The sequence below is a fragment of the Triturus cristatus genome, chromosome 7, assembly GCF_964204655.1.
Source record: "Triturus cristatus chromosome 7, aTriCri1.1, whole genome shotgun sequence".
Classification (NCBI taxonomy): Eukaryota; Metazoa; Chordata; class Amphibia; order Caudata; family Salamandridae; genus Triturus; species Triturus cristatus.
The window spans coordinates 1755778762-1755799787 of record NC_140590.1 but is presented as its reverse complement, the minus strand read 5'-3'; the positions used below and the strand labels follow the sequence as shown (position 1 = coordinate 1755799787).

The window sequence follows — 21026 nt, the reverse complement described above, 5'->3', positions numbered from 1 at the left end:
ATGTAACTGAGCTTATCTGGGATTTCACGGATAGGTCTGCATCAATTTGTATGCCAAGACTTTTTATCGTACTCTTAGGAATGTGTGCAGAGCCAAGCTCCATTGGCCAGTGAGCAGGAGCCTAGTGGTTGAGTTTATTATTGGGGATGGCAATCTCTGTTTTATCAGAGTTAAGTTTTAGCTGATTGCGAGTCATACTGTTTCTAATGAACAGCATGATATTCTGTAGAAACTCCTTGGAGTCAGCTGTGTCATCGCTTGTAAATATCAACTGCATGTCATCTGCATAACTGTAGATTTTAACTGTTTTTTTTGTTGTAAAGTATGTATTAGGGGGCGAATGTAGAGGTTTTTTTTTTTTTTTTTTTTTTTTAAACCGTTTATTACAAGACTCAAAAAATATACAAAGATGGGCCTACAACCTTCCGGCCGGCCGCTAGCAAACAAAAGGAGCATACGATACACATTTATAAAGCACGTGGTGCTGCGGAGGAGCATGCACAGGAGTTAACAGCGTTGAGAGCCACACCATCCGGACCCCACTATACGGTTTCATTTTAAACTTAAAGAACAACAAGAAAAAACAAACCCACAAGGCAATCCACAATCGGAAATAGCAGCATGTGCTCCCCTGGAGGGGGGACCCTAACCATCCATAGGAGTCTCAAGAAGGGGAAGAGATCAGGACTAGGGCTGGGTAAACCCAATGCCCGGTACCGGGGGGATGAGTCGGCTAAGGGGACGGGGCAGGCGACGGATCGGGCAATAACGGCGGAGCACAGATTCCCCCACGGTAGGCGTTCCAGGGGCCCCATACTTTCACCCATGTCCCAGGCTTACCTCTTGCCACATACACCACCTTTTCCCGAAACATGCACCAATCCATATGTTCCTTCCAGGCCGAGACAGTCGGGGGCCTCTGGGATCCCCACAGTTGAGCAATATCGCGCTTGGCCACCATATATCCCAGAGTCACCCACCACGTCTGCGGCGCCGAGTAATCGGTAGGTTCCCACACATTCAACAGGCATCTCCTCGCTTCGGGCAACAGCGCCACATGCGTAACCACTCGCAGCACCTCATGCACACCACGCCAGAACCCCTCCACCTCCGGGCACTCCCACAAGATATGCAGAAAAGTCCCCAAAGCACCACACCCGCGCTTACACAACCCGTCCACAGCATAGCCCATACGCAGGAGCCTTGGCCCCGTCATGTAGACCCTGTGGAGTATCTTGAGCTGGACGAAGCGAAGGCGGGCCGGTATGGCCACCTCTTTCGGGGAGGCCACCGCGGAGATCCAGTCCTCGTCGTCCAGCTCCAGCCCATCGGCAACCCAAGCCTCACGAAGGGCAGTCAGCAAGCCCGAGCGGTCGTTGATCAGTTTTTTGTAGATCAGTGAGATCGTGCTGTCCGGGACGTGTCCATCCAGCACTCTATCCTCCAGGGGGGAATACTCCGGGATGGAGGCAACGTCCGGGAAGACGGAGCCCAGTGCATGACGGACCTGCAAATACCGAAAGTACTCACTGCCCTGCAACTGAAATTCCGTCTGCAGCATCTCGAACGTTTTGAATCCTCCCCTCGTCCAGAGATCCCCCACTTTGCTGATGCCTATTATGTCCCACTTCTCGAAGCCCTTCGAGGTCCACAGGGAGCCCAACCGCTCAGACGCGTATAGTGGTGACGCCCGGGTCAAACGGTCCTTCCACCCCATAGCTACATTAGCCGCGTGCCACACTCGCACCATGACACGAGTGGGGCCCGTTAGGCGAGCGTCGGGCGCGCTGGAGTAGAGCGCTCGATTATAGTCACCACCTGGGAGTAGCATCTTATCCATTTCGAATGCCGGGTTTAAGGCGGGCCCGTATAGGCCGTGATTAATCGCAGCTAGCTGGGAGGCCCAATAGTACCGTTTAATATCCGGGAGGGCAATCCCCCCATCATACCATGGGAGCGTCAGCTTCGCCAGGGCAATACGCGGCCTCCCGTCCCAGAACAGGCGGCGTTGCAAACTCTCCACCTCACGGAAGTAGCGCGCCGGGACTAGGTCCATAGTGTTCTGCAAAGCGTACAGGAAACGCGGCAACGACATCATCTTAAACAATACCGCCCTGCCGAGCGGCGAAAGCGGCAGGCGCCGCCAGCGCACGACGTCCTCCTTCAGGCGCTGGAGGGGGGGAAGCAAGTTACGATCGTAGCGGGCCTCCGGGTCCAGAGTAATGAAGACACCCAGGTACCTGAACCCCCGCGGGGCGATCTGGATCGGACAGCCCCGCGGGAGGATGGGAGCCTCCCCAGAGAGCACATACACACATGATTTAGCCCAGTTGATGACAAGGCCGGAGTTGCGACCAAATGAATGTAAAACATCAACCAGTACTATCAGTGATTTACGTGGGGAGGCTAGGTACAAGAGGATGTCATCAGCGTATAGGGATACGCGGTCCTCATACTCGGGGGTCCAGCGGAGACCACGGATAGAAGGATGCCACCGCAGCCACTCCGCCAGGGGCTCCAAGGCGAGCGCAAAAAGGAGCGGCGATAAGGGGCAGCCCTGCCGCGTGCCCCGGCCCAGCTCGAACGGAGCCGATACTCTACCGTTCACCACCACCTGCGCCAATGGGCCCGAATACAGCAATTTGACCCAACTGATGAACCCTGGGCCAAATCCAAACTTCGCAAGCATCGCCCAGATGTATGGCCATTCAAGCGTGTCAAACGCCATGGTGGCGTCTAAGGACGCCAAGATGGCCGGCTCCCGTATGAACCCCATGCAAACGCCGCAAGTTAAGGGCTGTGTTGCGATGGGGAATAAAGCCGGACTGGTCCTGATGAACCAAATCGCCCACCACGCCGACCAGCCGATTGGCCAGTACCTTGGCGAGAATTTTGGGCTCCGCATTCAGTAGCGAAATGGGCCGATAGGATGTAACCCGGTCCCGAGGTCTCCCCTCCTTGTGGATAACCACGATTGTAGCCAGACGCTGGTCCAACGGGAGGGAGCCCACCGAGTGGGCCGCCAGGAACATAGCCCGGAGGTGTGGTGCCAGCGTATCCGGTCGCAACTTGTACAACTCGCTAGGGAGACCATTCGGACCCATGGCCTTGCCGGAAGCGACCGAGCGTATGGCGAGGGCGATTTCGTCGGAGGTGGGAGCGGCGTCCAGCGACACCCTGTCCTCCCCCGAAAGGGACGGCAGCGCGATATCCCTGAGCAGGGCACGGGAATCCTCTTCAGAGCAGGAAGACACCGGGGAATACACCCCACGGAAATAATCCGCGAAACAGGAGACAATTTCTTCTGGCTCAGTTACACACACACCATCCGTTTTCTCAATCAGCGGGACCACACGATTCGCTCTCTCTTTTTTGTCCAACCACGCTATCAGTTTACCAGCCTTATCACCCACATCATACAGTCGCCCCTGTTGCTCTCTACTGAGGCCCATGGCCGCCTCCGTGACGAGGGCCCTATAGGCCGCTTGCTTGAGTTGGAGGACATGTAATGCGGCATCCGTCACCCCACCTTCTAGATTACCCTCCAACTCGGCTATTTCAGCTTCCACCCGGGTCACCTCCTCCCGCTCGCGCCTCCGGGCGTGGGAAAGAAGGGATAGGGCCTCTCCTCGGAGTACTGTCTTGAAGGCCTCCCATAGTGATATAGCCGAAGGCACGGACCCCACATTCTCGTCAAAATATCGCTGAAGGGATTTAATCAAGTCAGCGCGAATGGTGGGGTCGCGCAGGTACCAGGGATTGATCGGGACCACTCTACCCTCACCCCTCGGAAAGACATCAAAGTGTAACAAGAGCGGGGAGTGGTCCGAGATACCCCGTGCCAAATGGCGCACCTTTCCCACCCTCCCAACATAGGCCGCCGGGACAAGGGCATAATCTAGTCGTGAGAGACTACCATGGGCCCCCGAGTGGAAAGTGTACTGCAGCTGCGTGGGGTGTTTTAAACGCCAGCAGTCCACCAATCCCAATGTATCCAAGAGGCCAGATAGCCACGCCTGTGCCCGGGGGAGGTCCCTAGGGGGGTGACGATCCACAGTCCCAGAAACCACCGCATTGAAATCCCCCCCACCACTAGAAGCCCCCCCGGAAGGCCAAGGAGAAGGCGCCCCAGGTCCACAAAGGTGGTCGACTGCAGCCCCGGTGGGATGTATACTGACACAAAGACAACCACTTTGCCCTCCATTCTTCCCACCAAGACCGTGTAACGTCCCCTGTCATCGTGGAGCACCTCATCAATCTCCAACGGGAGCGAGTTCTTCACCATGATGCCCACACCCCTTGAGCCAGACGTGAAGCCCGAGTGGGCCACTAGGCGGTAGCCACGCCGATTCATGGCGCAGAAGGAGTTGCCAATGAGGTGTGTCTCCTGCAGAAAAACTACATCGGGCGAGATTCGCTTCAAGAACTGCAGGACCACACCTCGTTTGATCCTGTCCCCCAGTCCATTCACATTCCAAGACAACAAAGTTAATTCCCTACCCCCCATCATATACAGAAGCCATCATTCGTCCCCCCGAGAGCACTTTAGAACTAACACAAAAATACTTTTGCCTTGTGGTGAAAACGAACAACACCCCATCCCTACCCACCCACCCCAACAAAACTCCCCCCTCCCTGCACCCCTGCATGAGCCCGAACAGCCCCCCCAACGTGCAGTGTGCCTGTCGCCCCATATATAGTTAAACTAACTAGACCCCCTAGAGGAGGAGGGAGAACCCCCAATAGACCCTACACAACCTCCATAGGAGGGGAACTTACACAGACAGACGCATAATCGAAAGTGGCATCATTTTCGTCCAGAGCGAGGCCTAATATTAAACCCTCAGTCCCGATCCAGTGGGCCGTCTCCCCCCGCCGCCCCCCCCCCGCCCCCCGATCACGATCCCCAGACAGAGTATCCAGCCAGTCCCCGGCCGCTTCGGGACGATCAAAAAAGTGCGTGCGACCTTCCACCTCCACTCGCAGCTTGGCTGGGAAGAGCATGGCGTATTTGAGGTTTAGGTCCCGAAGACGGCGTTTGACGCCTAGGAAGCTCAGTCTCTGCTTCTGGACCGCTGGGGTGAAATCAGGGTAAAAATTCACCTCCATATTGTCAAGCTTAACTGGTCCATGCAGTCTGGAGGTTTGCAGGATAGCGTCTCTGTCCCGAAAATTGAAAATCCGGGCAATGAGAGGTCTCGGAGGGGCTCCGACCTTCGGCCTTCCCCCGGGAACCCTGTGGGCCCTCTCCACAGCGAAGAATTTACTCAGCCCCCGTGTCTGGAGATGGGTAGCAATCAGGTCCTCCACAAAGAGGTCCGCCGCCGCCTCCTCGCGTCCCTCGGGCACCCCGATGATGCGGATGTTGTTCCTCCGGGCCCGACTCTCGGAGTCCTCCAGGCGTCGATCCATAAGCGCACTCGCCTGACTAAGCCGGCGCACCTCTGTTTGTAGGGCCGCCACATCTGTCGTAAGGCCCGATGCGGTGTGGGCCAAAGAATCAACTCGGTCGTTGGATTTGGAAAGATCGGCCCTCACCAGGTCAACATCCACGAGGACCGAGTCGATCTTCTGCACCAGTGTATCGAACCGCTGGCCCACCGAGGCCTTCATCTCGGCAATGGCGCCCATGACATCTCGCAGAGTCAGATCCGTGGGCAGGTCCGGGGCATCAGGAGGGCCCTCAGGGGACTTGTGCGGTCCATCGGGAGATCCCTTCTGGAGGGTATAGCGGTCCATACTGTTGGCCTGATGGACGGCGCCACGCCGGGTCGATTTGATCTTTGCCCGGTTTCCATCTTGTTTCGTGGCCATGGCCACCAGTCTCCCAGTCGCACCAGCCACGTCGTGAAGGGCAGGCAAGCAGGGCCACGAGCTCCGGGGGGGGCCACCTCAGATCAGCGGGGTGGATCACAGCCGGCGGGCAGGCAGGGTCTCCCAGCGAGGCCACACCAACACAAAGAGCCCCGCGACCCAACCCCGCAGAGACGGCAAGGGGGTGCGAAAGCGAAAGCGAAAGTGCGGGGTACGCGAGTCGCCAGGCCCTGCCTGCCGCTGTTGTTCGCTTTGTCACTGGATCACCCCTCAGCGCAAATCCGGCGAGGAGAAGGCCGCAAACCTCAATCGGTGCTCACTCCGGTGTCCGAGGTCCGATTTGGAAACGGGAAACGGGTGCCACCTCAGCTCAGGCTCACCAACACAGTCCCCTCATCCGGGACAGGATAATTTCAGGATAATCGTAGGAGGTTGCGGAGGTCCTCGGGAGCCTCGCACCTACGCGGCCATCTTGGTTGCGCGCTAGGCTCCTCCTCGCGAATGTAGAGGTTGAAGAGATAGGGAGACAGGGAAGAGCCCTGAGGTACCCTACAGTTTGTACTAACAATGGCAGAGCTATGGGACGAAAGACGCACTGATTGCTTTGGTCTTTTAAGAAAGATTTCATCCAGTTTAAGGCGGCACCTCTGAGACACGCTGCAGCAATTCGATCCATTAAGATCTCATGATCAACGGTATCGAACTCTGCAGATAGATCTAATAGTATCAGTGCCTGAGTACATCCCTTGCCAGCCTTTTCTTTTAGGTCATCCACAACGGATAGGATGATTGATTCAGTGGAGTGAGAGGGCCAAACACCTGCCTGGTGGAGGTCCAGGAAATTGGTCTCTTCCATGAAGGAACTTAGGTGTTTGGTTACATGTGCCTCTTGGATTTTAGCAGAAAAAGGAGGAGCGATATGGGTCTATAGCCATCTAACTTCTAGAGGTTCAAATCAGGTTTTTTGGAGTGGAATGATTACTGCTTCTTTGAAGGCTGATGGTACAACTCCTTGTGTGAGGGATAAGTTCAATAGGGAGAGAGTGCTCTGCAGAAAGGAAGTAAAAATTAGTTTTTGTATGTGTGGGGGGAAAACATCTTTAGGAGAACCAGATTTTACTTCGCTTTGATAGCATCAAAAAAGTTGATAATGGAAGCCCTTCACCTAATTTGTAATACTTCCCATTTCCACTCACTAATGTATTGATAAGCATTAGAAAATGTTATGGCTTATTGGTGTGAATACGCAAAATGTTCTGCTGATAACTACAGATTTTCAATCTTTGTTTAATATAGCAAAACGTATGTTTGAGTGAAATTTTGTAAGAGAGTAACAGAGTAATAGTACACCTGCAAAAATACTGAGGACAGGATCTACAATATAGTGATAAAGGTAAAACGTTTAATTTCTGAAAGGCTGTGAAGTGGAGGAACCTGAACTGGTTGATTCTGGTCTGGATTTTGCATCTCCTTCTGAAATTAAAGGAGTTAGTATGGCCACTATTAGCGAAGTCAGGCTCTGCCTTACTCACACTACGGACACTCTCGTCTTCAGCCATTGTCAACCCTTGTGATATAAAAGGGAGTCTTGTGTAAGGAAGGCTACTCGCAGGATATCAGGCCAATAGCAATTTTACACCTGACACTATTTAAAGCATGAAGATTTAAGGTGTTACATTTTCATAGCTTGATTTCCTTTACGGTTTTTTCAGTGGTTTGTGGGCAGCTTGTCACCATATGACACCTTCTATCTGAGGGCTGGTGGTTTCCAGTTCTTGTGCAGGATATAGAGAGCAGTGATGCAGACAACAAGCTCTGCGAGAAACCATTCAAAGCTCAGACCCTCTGTTCAGAAGTCCAGGTTTATAAGTTTAGCAATGGAAGATGAGGATGGATACACCACTCTGCAGCTCAAGGGGAGGAGGAAACAAGAGCACAGATGTGGAGATGTACTGAGAGGTGAGAACTCCCCTTATTCCAGCCACCTTCCATCTTTCTTTTGACATATGTAGATATGGTACACCGGAATGGACACTCAACATCTGTTTTGTCACTCAGAGGGTCGCATGAGGACTACACAGGAATATTCCAACCAGGGAAACAAACTTAGAACATTAACTTCCAAAGAGAGGATTGCATTGGAATCCTGGATTTCCTAAGGCATTCCCCTTTGTTATGGTGTATTTTATGGCTTTGACATGCCTCTAAAGGGCTACCAAACCTTTAAACTTATGCCAACTAGCTCTCATGTTCTGGGTACCAGACTACTCTTGAGTTTGCCAGTTCTGTGAACACCACCATACTGTGTCTTCCTTAAATCTGGAGAACAATTTCTGCTTGTGCCTGACTATTCGTTTTCATGGCAGTGGTGTGAATCCTGCTCATGCAGGACTGCTCCTTGTTATGTATACTCATGTAACCGTAGTAGAGTAATTAAATATAACCCTACACAAAAACTGCAGCTGAAGTCAGCAGAGGAAGATTATTTACAATATTTTTAACATATACATTGCACTCTTACTGGGAGCCGTCATCAAAGTTACTGAAAACCAAGGCTGAAACGTGGGTAGATGGGCTTTTCGCTCAATCACTCCATCTTCTCCCCTTGACAAGGGGACATTTTGGAGTTTTCACTGCCCCTTTACTCTCAAGAATGATAAACCACCATCCCTCAGATAGAAGGTGTTGTATGTACGAGCTATTCACAAACCACTTCACACTATCAAAGGATATTGAACAATGAAAATTTCAGATCCTAAATCTTCATGTTTTAAATGGCGTCAGGTGTAAAATTGCAACAGGTCGGACAGCAGGCGAGTAGCCTTGATCACACAAGACTCAGTTTTGTATCGGAAGAGCTCAGAATAGCTGGAGACAGGAGTGCCCGCGGTGTAGGTAAAGCAAAGCTTAATTTTGAGTGACGGACTGTGAAAACTGGCCAGTGTTCGCCCATTCAAAATCAGGTGGGTGGCCACGTGGCCAAACTTCTGATGGCCCTCACTCCATGGGGCTGTTGGAGGTTTATGTCAAAGGCAGCGGCGGAGCAGTCTGCGCCTTTAATATAATGAAGGTCCGCCTAACTCTGCGGTGGGCGAACCTTCAGTGTTTTAGAAGAGGTACTCAGTCGCCGTTGCGATGGAGTATGTTCTCCGCCAAACTCCAAATCTGGCCACAGTCAATAAAGTGGTAGCCCCATTTAACTACTCAAGCCAAAAGGGAGAGAGAATATATTGAGGAAATTACAACAGCAAATAGGACAAAATTAATAAGGGAGGAGGATAAACTGGAAGAATTTCAAAGGTTCTACACCTCTTTGGACACTAAATGGGACTATTCTTGGGAGATTTTATATGCAGTGATCAGAGAAGAAGAGGTTAGGAAAGCGACAGCGGCGCTTAAACTTATAAGACCCCCAGACCAATGTAATTTCTTTGCCGATTACTTTTTTACTTGACCGTGATATTATGACATTAATGCCCCTGGAATGCTCATATGAGAACAGAGATTTTTTTAAACAAAAGATACACTTGAAATCTGGTTCCAAATGTAACTTCTCTCAACGTTTATCAACAAATGTTGTTAATATTGCAACATTGTGTCAAATGGAGTAGAGTGCACCTATGATGGCAAACAATCTGCGAGTACCGCCAATATGGCAGGATTTCTGTCATTATATGTTTAGGGTTGGGAGTGGGAAGGCTTGAGTGCAAGGGTGGCTAACCATGGAAGATGAATGGAACATATTAAAAAAACACATACATTGGTTGGTACTCAAAGTTTGCTTGTTCCTTTCAGACAGAGAAATACATACACAGTTGCTCCCAAAAAAGGAAGAGCAACTATGCTTCCAGGGAAAACATAGGAATAACACTCCCCACAATTTCATGGAGGTATCTGGGTACCTTCAAAACACCAGCACTCCAGTCGTAGATTTCCAGACTTAACCTGAGGGAAAATTGCTAATTCTCCTCCATGGGAGGGAGACCAAGGGAGAAGAGTATTTTAAAAGGGTATTCATTTGCTTCCACAAATCTCGGGCAGATCTCACTGTTCTCTGCACCACAGCACCTGCCTATAGAGGAAAAATCTTTAACGTTACAAGACATCATCTTCCTCCACCCCAGGCCATTATGCTCTTGCGCCACAGCATAGATGGTGTCTGCTTTGAAAGTGACTGTTTGGGTTCATGTGGTTGGCACTAGGTCTTCGCCTAAATTAAGGGGAGTTTGGTGAGTAGGGTGTGGTAGCAGGGTTTATGTAAGGCTGAAGGGTTTAGTCTCATTGGCACATCTGGAGGCCGACGTCCCTGAAACATCATGAGCTGGAGGTTGATAAGTCTAAGTTTTGTTTCTGGGGTAATAATGTCATACAGCTACTGAATGGTTTAGATAAGTTCTAAGAGATGTGGTTTTGAAAAGTCAGTTTTACTTGTAACATACAATTACAGTAAAGAAAGGTTGCTATAAAACTGGAGCTGGTTGTTTCAGATGCTACCCACTGATGCTCATATTTGGAGCTGGGATTTATTTTTACTCATCAGACTTTGACCCAAAACAAGAGAAAGAACAGGGGGGGAAAGGGGCAAAAGAAGCAGAGAAAAACGGGAAAACAGGGACAGAGGCAGAAAACAAACCTTCAAGAGTGAGTTAAAAGGTAGGGAATTACTGTGGTGGATGAAAGAGGTATAGGAGGTGGAAGCCACATATTCCTACCTGTATTTACTGTGCATTTTCCCCTAGTAATTCATCAGCCTTAACCTGCCGAAATGTACCTGTGGAACATTGTGAGGCATATGCACTACAACAGAACTTGTAATTATGATTCCGGTGCACAGTAGTTTGAACTGGGATCGCAAAACAATCAGTCACTCCTAATGAGGGTATTGGTATTTGGCAACCCTGTCATTTGGTAGCATCAGCGGTGGTTTTCGAGAAAAAACAACTTTGGGCCAGCCAGCCCTGCACTTAGCAGTTAAGTAGAAAGGTTGAGGTAAATACCATCACCCCGGAGTGGAGTATTTACCACATGTGATAAATACCATCACCCCGGAGTGGAGTATTTACCACATGTGATAAATACCATCACCCCGGAGTGGAGTATTTACCACATGTGATAAATACCATCACCCCGGAGTGGAGTATTTACTACATGTGGTAAATACCATCACCACGGAGTGGAGTATTTACCACATGTGATAAATACCATCACCCCGGAGTGGAGCATTTACCACATGTGATAAATACCATCCCCCCGGAGTGGAGCATTTACCACATGTGATAAATACCATCACCCCGGAGTGGAGTATTTACCACATGTGATAAATACCATCACCCCGGAGTGGGGCATTTACCACATGTGATAAATACCATCACCCCGGAGTGGGGCATTTACCACATGTGATAAACACCATCACCCCGGAGTGGAGCATTTACCACATGTGATAAATACCATCACCCCGGAGTGGAGATAAATACCATCACCCCGGAGTGGAGCATTTACCACATGTGATAAACACCATCACCATCACCCCGGAGTGGAGCATTTACCACATGTGATAAACACCATCACCCCGGAGTGGAGCATTTACCACATGTGATAAACACCATCACCATCACCCCGGAGTGGAGCATTTACCACATGTTATAAATACCATCACCTCGGAGTGGAGTATTTACCACATGTGGTAACTTCCTCTTATTCTGACATTTTAAGTTGCAAATGAAGCATAACTTGCGGAATGGATATTTAACACACCAAGTTCAGATAAATGTTGGCAGGTTTGACCAAACGGAATTGATCAGGACAAACTGGGACGCTTCGATAATTATCACACAACTCGTAATTCTGCTACCTGTGCAAACACGTGCTTGAACATGCACAGGAATGAAGTCCAGCACATGCAATCAGGGCCTTATTATTTCACAATTTAAGAACTGACAAATGTTAAATGTTGTATGAAAGCTGATGCAACACTCTCAGCCAGTGCTTAATTTGAGTGATGCTGGTGGCGTCCACCTGCGCTTATTTTTTGCATCAGACATCTACTGAGACCAAGAGAGTGAAAAACACAGAGAAAGGCAGAGGAAGAGAAATACGCAAAAACATCACAAAGGGAGAAAGGGGAACCTGCCAGAGAGACATAAAGGGACAGGGAGTGTGTGCTAGTGGATTAAAAAGGCATAGAGTAGGATTTATGACTCCCAGCCTTGGAATTCGAGGCACCAAGTTTTAACTGCACCGGTCTCGGGCCTCTGAGCAGAGCTTCGGGCATCAGCACTCACTTGCATATTAAACACTGCTCTCTGCACATTTTGAGACCACTAACACCTCTTATTGCAGTCGCCTTTGTGGTCGGAATGGATCTGAATGTTTTTTGAGTAACTGAGTGAAAATGGCAGTAATGGACCTTGAACCAAAATCAGCAACACCGCAGCAGAGCCTGAGAAGCGTCCCCGTTGACCGCTTCTACATCCTGTCTGGCGCGGAGAGCTGCCCACGCGACGGCCTCGGTAGGTTCCATTTTAAATCTTTGCATCTAACACACCTGGCATCCTGGCACGTAACCCAGATACAGTGTCCAGTACGTGGTGGTCACAAGCGGTGGAACAGCACCACCTCCTGGCTTCTAGCGAGACCGCACGTGCGTCAGAGGGCACCGGTGAAGAGGGCTCCGGGCCTCCACTGCTTCCTATACGGGAGGATTGGTGTCAGTAAATACCAGTCACAGTTCAAGGGATGAGAGTCAGAACGAGGCCTAGGGGCCCCCCTCATGTTCTTTCCTGTGCAATACAGTAAAATACGCCGTCACTAGCAGAAAAGGGAGGTGTAAACTCTACTCCAAATAATTTGCACACCAATCAATAATATAAATGCACATATTTTCGTCATATCTTATTAAGTACCAATCTCTTAACAGCCCACTCTTATGAACCATAATCTTTTCATGATGACATATTCTTGAATCGAATCTCCACAGATCCTTCTGCTGAAGTGTTTCGTCCCCGGGACAGAGAATCCTCAGGACTTCCTCAAGGCTTGTGTTTAAAACGGGTAGAAATGCAAAAGATTGAGGGGCATCTGTATCATACTTTCAGGCAGAAGCAATGCAGCTTGCAGCCTTGCCACGCTGTGTGAAAGGGCAGGAATGCACCGTATTTAACATCATCCGATGCATTCCTGTCCTTTCCCTGCGCCGGCGCACTTGTGGATGCCCAGTATCAACACAGGGCCAGACTGGGAGTGCAAACCAGCCAAGGCAATTACATTGGACCCGCGGGGGAAGGGGGCAGGGGCACTGCTGCTGTGCTGCACTTTTGTTACAAGGGGCCGATAATGCAGCACTGATGCCCAGAACCCCAGTAACAAAACCGACCCCACCCTTCTAGCCCTCTGGGCAAACACCCGGTGCCCGCTATAGCCAACCCAGGAACCCTCGGTTGTAAACAGGATTGTTTTTGTGCAGGGAGGCACACCTTCAGGCACACCTTCAGGCACAAAAACAATCCAGAGTGGCATTTTCCTTGTGTTCTATGTGTCCAGCACACATAGAAAGAGAAATAAAGCTATTTCTCCTCGTTATGCCTCCCCATATCGTTTTGATGCATTCCCAGGACTATCACTAATGGTAAATCTGGAAATGTGCCAAAGTCCATGGGCGGATGCGTGGGAACACCCAGGCTTCAACCATGAGAGGCATCCAGAGGGCAGAGTAACGCAAGGCAGCGATTTGCACTGCGTTGCGTTACTCCAGATTTATCAAGCCATGTAGGGCCACGCACAGTGTACTTGTGGCTTAATAAATCTGAGTTCTGTGTTGCTTCTCACTTGCGCCCCTTGTGTGATGCAAGGGTGATACAAAACCTTGATAAATATGGCTGTAAAGTCTCTACAGCAGTAAATATGCTGGTCCAATAACATAGTTTGGTGCCCTGTAATTAAATTGAGTGGAATTGTATAAATTGAAAGTTTCTATAGCAGCGCATTGAAAGGTGCACATATAGCATTTTATGCCATTGTGATTGGTTTGCTTTTAGTAAATATGGCAAAGCAGTAAGATGGTTTTTTGTAAAACCATAAAAGACAATATCATTTCATAACAATAAAAATACATGCAGCAATAAAATTGCAAATATAAGCTAATCATTTTTCATAGGACATTTCTCCCATACACCAGTCATTTCTACTTAAATCTAGCATTCATTAAAACTTAAAAATGAAGATAAAATATACAATTAATCATAACAGATCCTTCGAATTCCTCACTTTGACTGCGCTGGTTAAAAAAATAGCCATATAAAAACAAGTACGCTTATCTAAAAGCAATTGTAAATGAATCGGAGCAGATTTAACCTGAGTAAAAAAGATGCTTATTCTGAAAGAAACACATTTGTGTGTGGATGTTTTCCTTGTGAAAGAGCAGACCCAAGACCTGCTCACCTTCAGAAAACTCCTCAAGACCTGGCTTTTCGAGCAGTAGCAGTACCGCCCTCCCCTCAGCGCCTTGAGACCCTCACGGGTAAGTAGTGCGCTTTACAAGTTACTGATTGATACTGATTGAATGCTGTCACTCACAGTGAAATTATCCAATGGCTGAAGAGGGTTGACCCATTACCCCATTGTGCATGCTGCAGTTGGCGGAAGAAAATGTGAATGACACAGTAACAAACCAGGTGAAGAGTTGCCTGAAAGCACCAAGGAGTATATGATATATCATTTTGGTAAATCAAAGGGTCTTGGGGAGCACCAGACCTAACCAGAAACAAATATAATGCCCTGGAGAAGAGACTAGAAAGCACTATGACACTTTGTGATGGTTATTAAGTATGGTTGAAGGGGCCCTGCTCTCTCAGGGTACAGCCTGTCATAGGATGTTGGATGGGGGTTCCACGGCATGATAGCAAACACCGTCCACCATTCATGAAGAAGAGGACAGAGACTGCTGCACTTTGTTCCATTGGCGTTGCGCTGCATTACACTGATTTACCTTAGTTCAGTGCATCTACTTGTACAACTCACTCCTGTCCACCCACCCAGATGGAAGTTTGGGGATGGAGAACCTTGTACCCAGACAGCACACACCCTCGTGCTACGCAAGTATGCTTCAGAGTAGGCAGTGCACAGCTACACGCTTTACACAAGGACTTCCTCATTCAGAGATGCCCATGCAATTATGAATCTGTATCTGGGATACTCACTGTATTACAAAACAGACCGCTTTTAAATGGAGAGCAAAATGTGGAGACAGTGTTTAATGCTGTGTTTACACATTTTAAGCTGCAGAACAAGCACTGCCACATTTATCATGCTGAGATGAGCATCGCCACGTCTATCAGGCAGTATTATTTTAGTTTCAAATGAAAAAGTGTGATAAATATAGGGTAATTGTTATCCATATATGTAACATGAACATTGTGCATTGCTGAGAAGCTCTGAATGAGTCTGAGAGGAGGGCACTCTAATCTCCCTGCTAGACTCTTCTTTCCTATCTTCATTTCCTTCCCCCACTTCCCCCCATTCTCTACAGTGTGGACTATCAGGGTGCAGAGGAAAAGACCTGCAAGGCACCCACCTGCTGCTCATAGTGCAACTAAAAGAAAGGGAGGCGTGGGAGTGCCACACACAGTGTTCCAGGAAAATAGAATGGTTTAGCTAGAGTTTTACACTGTGCTGCTGACCTTTGTCCCATGGAGCAATTTTTGGTTTTCTTGTGCTACAGACAGATTATCACAGGCTTGATCTCTCTAGCAGGGATTTCAACTGCTATTTCACTCATTTACAAATATTCTTCAAGAGTTTAACTAACGCAGGGGTATGATGAGCAGCCTCACAGAGGTCCTGCTAACACTGTAGGACTCAGATGAGCTATAGTTTTTAACTGCTCAAGGAGCCATACTGGTTTTCTTACCTATGTGCTATGAAGACTAGAGCCATGCTGGCCCACTCTTTCCTTATGCAATAGATAACCTAATTGTCAATTTCGAGGAAATTATCTCAATCATGTACACTCCTATAGTGTTCAGTCAGTCACAAGGAGTGCTTACCAGAAAATCCCCACATGGGACCCTCTTGCTGGATGAGGTTCTCCTGATAACCTCCCCATCCAATGATCTAAGACCCTAAGGATTTGCTCCTCCCCCTGCAAATCAGTCTTGACCCTGTGCCCAGTAGGAACAGTCCAGCCCGAACTGCCAGGCCAGGTTCTCCCTGCACCAGAAACAAGCATCCTGGGACCGGTTTGAGGGTTTTACCCCTCATCAGCCAGGCTAGCTTGACTCCTGTGGCATGGAGAGCATGGGGACCATGTCTAGACATAACCATCCCACTCCCGGTCACTAATGCAAAAAGAACAATTGATGGACAGGATGTTGAACAATGTCAAACATTCACCCCGTTACAGAGATCTGGGCCTAAATCAATAATTTTTCTGCTTCCCATGCTATTCCAGTTTAAACTGGCCATGTGTCAATCAGTCTTCACCCTTCTCCCCATGGGAACTGTCCAGCCCGAACTGCCAGGCCATGTCCTCCCTGGAACAGAAACAAGCATCCTAGGACCGGTGTCGGGGTTTTACTCCTAATTAGCCAGGCTAGCTTGACTCCAGGGGAAAGCCAGAACTGTGTGCGAGGGAATACGGTGGAGCTGTTGGTGCCCTCCCCTCCTCACCTGTAGCCTTACCGCTGTTCGCCTGGGCTCCTCTCGCCGCCACATCATCTCGCGGCCCCACAGCGGGGGAACTACCGCTCCCAGGTGCCCAAGCGGCTCGTGACGCCAACCACGCGCCAGGAGGCGCTTAAAAGTCTGCTGCTCCCTCCGCGTCGCGGGACGCGCGCGGGCGGGCGCCGGGCTAAGCCCGGGCAAAGGGCGGGCCCTCTGTGGCCCTCAGAGGACCGAGTGAGGCCGGGCCGGGCCCTGTTATTTGCTCCGTACACTCTACAACCAGGATACACAGTAAGACTTTGTTTCCCCAGTTAGTTATGTCCTGGCCAAGGCTGTAACTCATATTGTGACTGTCAGTTTGACCAAACCTGCTTTATATTGTACATGTTGACAATGTCTAAATCGAGGCCTGGTAAACAAGTCCCAAATACTGAAGCAAGGACAATGGACAACTATCTCGTCAAGGTTGTCAGTAAGATCAACAAAGATAGGAGACTATCACTAACAAGGGTTAGCCCAGATTCTTCACCTACAAGGGCATGTACCCAGTCTATCTCATCGTCTAATCGTTGTTCGGTAATGGATATTAACGCTGAAACAAATAATGAGATAGTAGAGGCCCAACAGGAGATTGTCCCTGACCTTATATTAAGTCCAGGTGTGACATCCCCTCGAAGGCTTACACCACCTCAGTCTCCATTACGGAGAAGGGTACGCGCATGTAGGAAGGCACCCGTTAGAAGAGTAGTGACCCAGAAGACTAAAAGGGCAGGCACATCCCCTACTAGTAGAGAAGATGCCCCTGAACCAATAAATAATGTCGAGGGTAACATTCTGCACCCTTCCCAGATTATTGTCTTGACAACCATATTCGAGTCTAAACTACAGGCATTGATTACTCCACTGGTAGAAAAGTTAGATTTTGTGGCCCAAAAAGTCACTAGTTTGGAAGGTGCTTTACACTCCTACATTACACAGTCTCAAAATGGGGCAATATCACAACCTCGTTTATCGGGGGTGATGGGATCTAGTATAGGGGGCCCAGGGGGTCCGGAGCCACATCAATTGGATGGCCTAAAGGTACATGGCAATGACACCGGGGCGAATGTAAAGGCGCCTTTAGTCACTAACTCACTGACTACCCAACCAACGTTTATGTCATCAATGGGTATTGCAAATGCACAGGCAATAGTACAAACACAATATGCCCAAAATAACAAGCAGAATAATGCAGGTGGGACTGAACTAGGTGGGAGAAATAGACCGAGGAGGATTGATTGTGTAAATCTCCCACCGGATTGTGTGCCATATACTCTTGTACTAACTAATGTTCCGGAGATTGATAGTGGTCTGTCTGACTCAAGGCAAGAAACATATGTTGCCCTAAAAAACAAAACGTTAGCCTGGTTGAACAGGAATTGTGGTTTTCCGCGTGCCCTTGCAGAAGATATATTATTCACCCGTCGAGTTAGCTGGATTGGCAACGGTAGGAAGAATATAAGGGGGGACTGTATTATCATAAACTTCAAATATCCCCAACACGTGGCAACAGTCCTCCTTAGGGCTGCCGTTTTGCCAACTCTGGAAAACTCGGTACGTGTTAGACCTCTGGGTTTCTTTTATAATCATTTGGACAATATTCAACACTATTTGCCTGTACAGCATAGGTATCCTGGTCATGGGAGGGGGCCAGTTGGTTCTATTGCAAATGTGAATAGATCTTCCTATCAAATCAGTGGGGATCTACAGGCTCAGCACTTATCAAACAGTCAGCTGGGTAACACCTTATCTCTCAATAATCGTTTTTCTGTTTTATCATCTTTGGAGGAAAATGACTGACTGTCTGAAACACCAGTGAAGTTGGCACAGCCAACAGAATCATCCCTTAAAATTGCCACATGGAATATCGCCGGCATGAAAAACAAAAGTGGGATTGATGAATGGTTAACATCATTAAAATCTTTTGACATCATTGCCCTCCAAGAGACTTGGGACATTACGAACAGTTTCGCCTTGGATGGCTATTCCCATTTTTTTATTCCAGCAACCTGCAGTGTGGCAGGGAGGTCTAAGGGGGGTCTGTTGAGCTTATTCAAACTGGATTTGAAAGGGACCTTATCACAGTGTATGTCGGGCTCTGAAAATTGCCTGGTTGTTGAATTATTAACCCTAGATAAGGCTAGGATTTTATTTGTAAATTTTTATAATACACACGCTAAGGAGTGTACTAGCCAAAATCTGGAAGTATTGGATAACTTTTTGTCGGTCTATAGTGCTAATGTAAATTCTTTCGAATTAATATTATTAGGGGACTTTAATATACATCCGTGTACCCTCCCCTGTATTAGTCAAGAGGATGAAGGCCCCCCTCTTTCCTCACCTGTTCATCTGGAACATACCAGGTCTGGGGAGCTTTTGGAAATCTTTTTGGCTAGATGGAACCTATATGAATCAGGGTGTGGGAAGGGAATACATAGAGCCCCTACTTTTAAGGCAAAGGATACGGCTACTATAATTGATTATATTTTTGTGTCTTCTTTTTTGTTGCAGAATGTGTTAAATTATTATACAGAGGTTTCAGTTTTTAGTGATCACAATCCCGTTGTACTCGCAGTAATGCAAACAGATCTAATCTCACTAAATAGAGCAAAAAACAGAGGGGGTGTAAATCTCAAGGCAAAAGACCAGAATCGTCGGCTGAAATGGACTAAAATTGTGCCGGACATTTTCTTACGAGATGTGTTGTCCAAAGTAGAAGAAGAAGTAACAATATGTTTAGAGAGTAGCACACAACCGACAGATATTTTAATGGCTTTTGAAAACATCTGTAAGGAATTGAACCAGGGTCTTCAGAACAAATCGAGTCAGAAGCCCGTGATGGGAAAAAGATGGTTTGACAAGGAATGCACGAAAGCACATGGAGTCTTATTAAAAGCACTTAAAGCGACCCCTACGATTCGTGCTGATATAATCAGTGCAAGGTCTGTGTATAAAAAAACCATCTTAGAAAGAAAGAGGGTCTTGAAAGAAAATGCGCTGGTCCAACTCCTTGAACCAGAAACTTTAAAAAATAGTAGTTTATTCTGGAAAATAATAAACCAGCCATTTTTCTCTGAGGACTCCAATAGCCCCTTGGAGGCAAATATCCCAGATGAAGACTGGATCAAATATTTTAGTCAGATATATTCAGCAACAATGAGTGTTGCTGCAAATGATGGGATTCCGGAAACTGAAGTAGGGGCCCCCTCTACTGTTGACACTGCTGTCTCCTTTGATGTAGTAGACGTTGAAAGGGCGATAGATTTAACTCTAAAAAATAAAGCCCCAGGACCTGACGGGGTGCCTGGGGGTGTCTATAAAAGTGAGCCGAAATTTTGGGCAAACATTTTATGAAATGTTTTTAATGCTCTTCCTAATGCAAGAATCCCAGATTCCTGGAAAAAATCTATCATTATTCCTGTCTTTAAAAAGGGTAACAGGCAAGATCCTTCTTGTTACAGACCTATTTCTCTGATTGATACCTCAGTGAAAATATTGGGACGAGTTATTTTAACAAAATTGAATGAGTGGCTTACAGAGAAAGGGGTACTGTCTAATGCCCAGTATGGTTTTAGACCAAAAAGAAGTACAATAGACCAAGGGCTCAATTTGCACTTACTAGTTGAAAAATATACAAGGGCTAAAGAGGGTTCTATGTACCTGGCGTTCATGGACCTGTCGTCAGCGTTTGACCTGGTAAACCGCTCTAAACTATGGCAAATTTTGCTAGACATTGGACTAGATAGGGCCCTTGTCAATCTATTAGTAGACTTACATACTGATTTAACAACCTCGATTAGAGTAACTTCAGAAGGGCGTTGCACGAGTCACTTTAAGTCGGATAGGGGCGTGCGGCAGGGGTGCATTCTGGCGCCGCTACTATTTACCATTTATATAAACGCCCTGGACCCTATTCTTAAAGATGCAACCCTAGACATCCCACGCGTAGGAGAACTTGGTATTCCAGTTCTCTTATATGCCGATGATGCCGTCCTGCTCTCACGCACTGGGGTGGGTCTACAAAGATTATTAGACGCATTTGAGAATTTTATGGGATCATTGGACTTAAAGATTAATGCTAAAAAGTCCCAAATCATGATAATGGGCAAGAATAAAAAGAGTAAGATCTCAAAGACATTTGTTTGTGGGAAGCTAGAGCTGTGTAAGGTAGCTACTTTTCCTTACATGGGGATCACATTTGATGAAAGAGGCACCTGGGGCCCCCAGATAAAAACTAGAAATATTGCCCTAGCTAGATCATCTTCAGCCCTTCAGGGATTTGGTAAAAAACTAGGAGCTAGGCCAATAGCTTCGCTACTTAAAATTTATAAGGCAAAATGTCTTGCTGTCGCCACATATGGAAGTGCTATATGGGGCAATTGTAATTCTGACAGTATACAGATTACTGAAAATAAATTTTTGAGATCGATACTCTCCGTACCGCAGTCTTCCCCCACATATATTGTCCATACAGAACTTGGAATGGGTTACATCACAGACCTGATTAGAGTAGCTCC

At 47.9% G+C, this 21026-nt stretch overlaps 1 protein-coding gene across 1 annotated transcript in view; it reads left to right on the top strand.

Moving 5' to 3' along the window:
• Window positions 1–7626: 7626 nt before the first annotated feature.
• Window positions 7627–21026, top strand: part of LOC146813006 (killer cell lectin-like receptor subfamily B member 1B allele A) — a 314313-nt gene continuing 300913 nt past the window's right edge. The window contains exon 1 of the mRNA XM_085614667.1: window positions 7627–7773. Within this exon, the coding sequence (XP_085470793.1) occupies window positions 7692–7773 (82 nt within the window). The 5' untranslated portion in view covers window positions 7627–7691. The remainder of the gene's footprint in view (window positions 7774–21026) is intronic.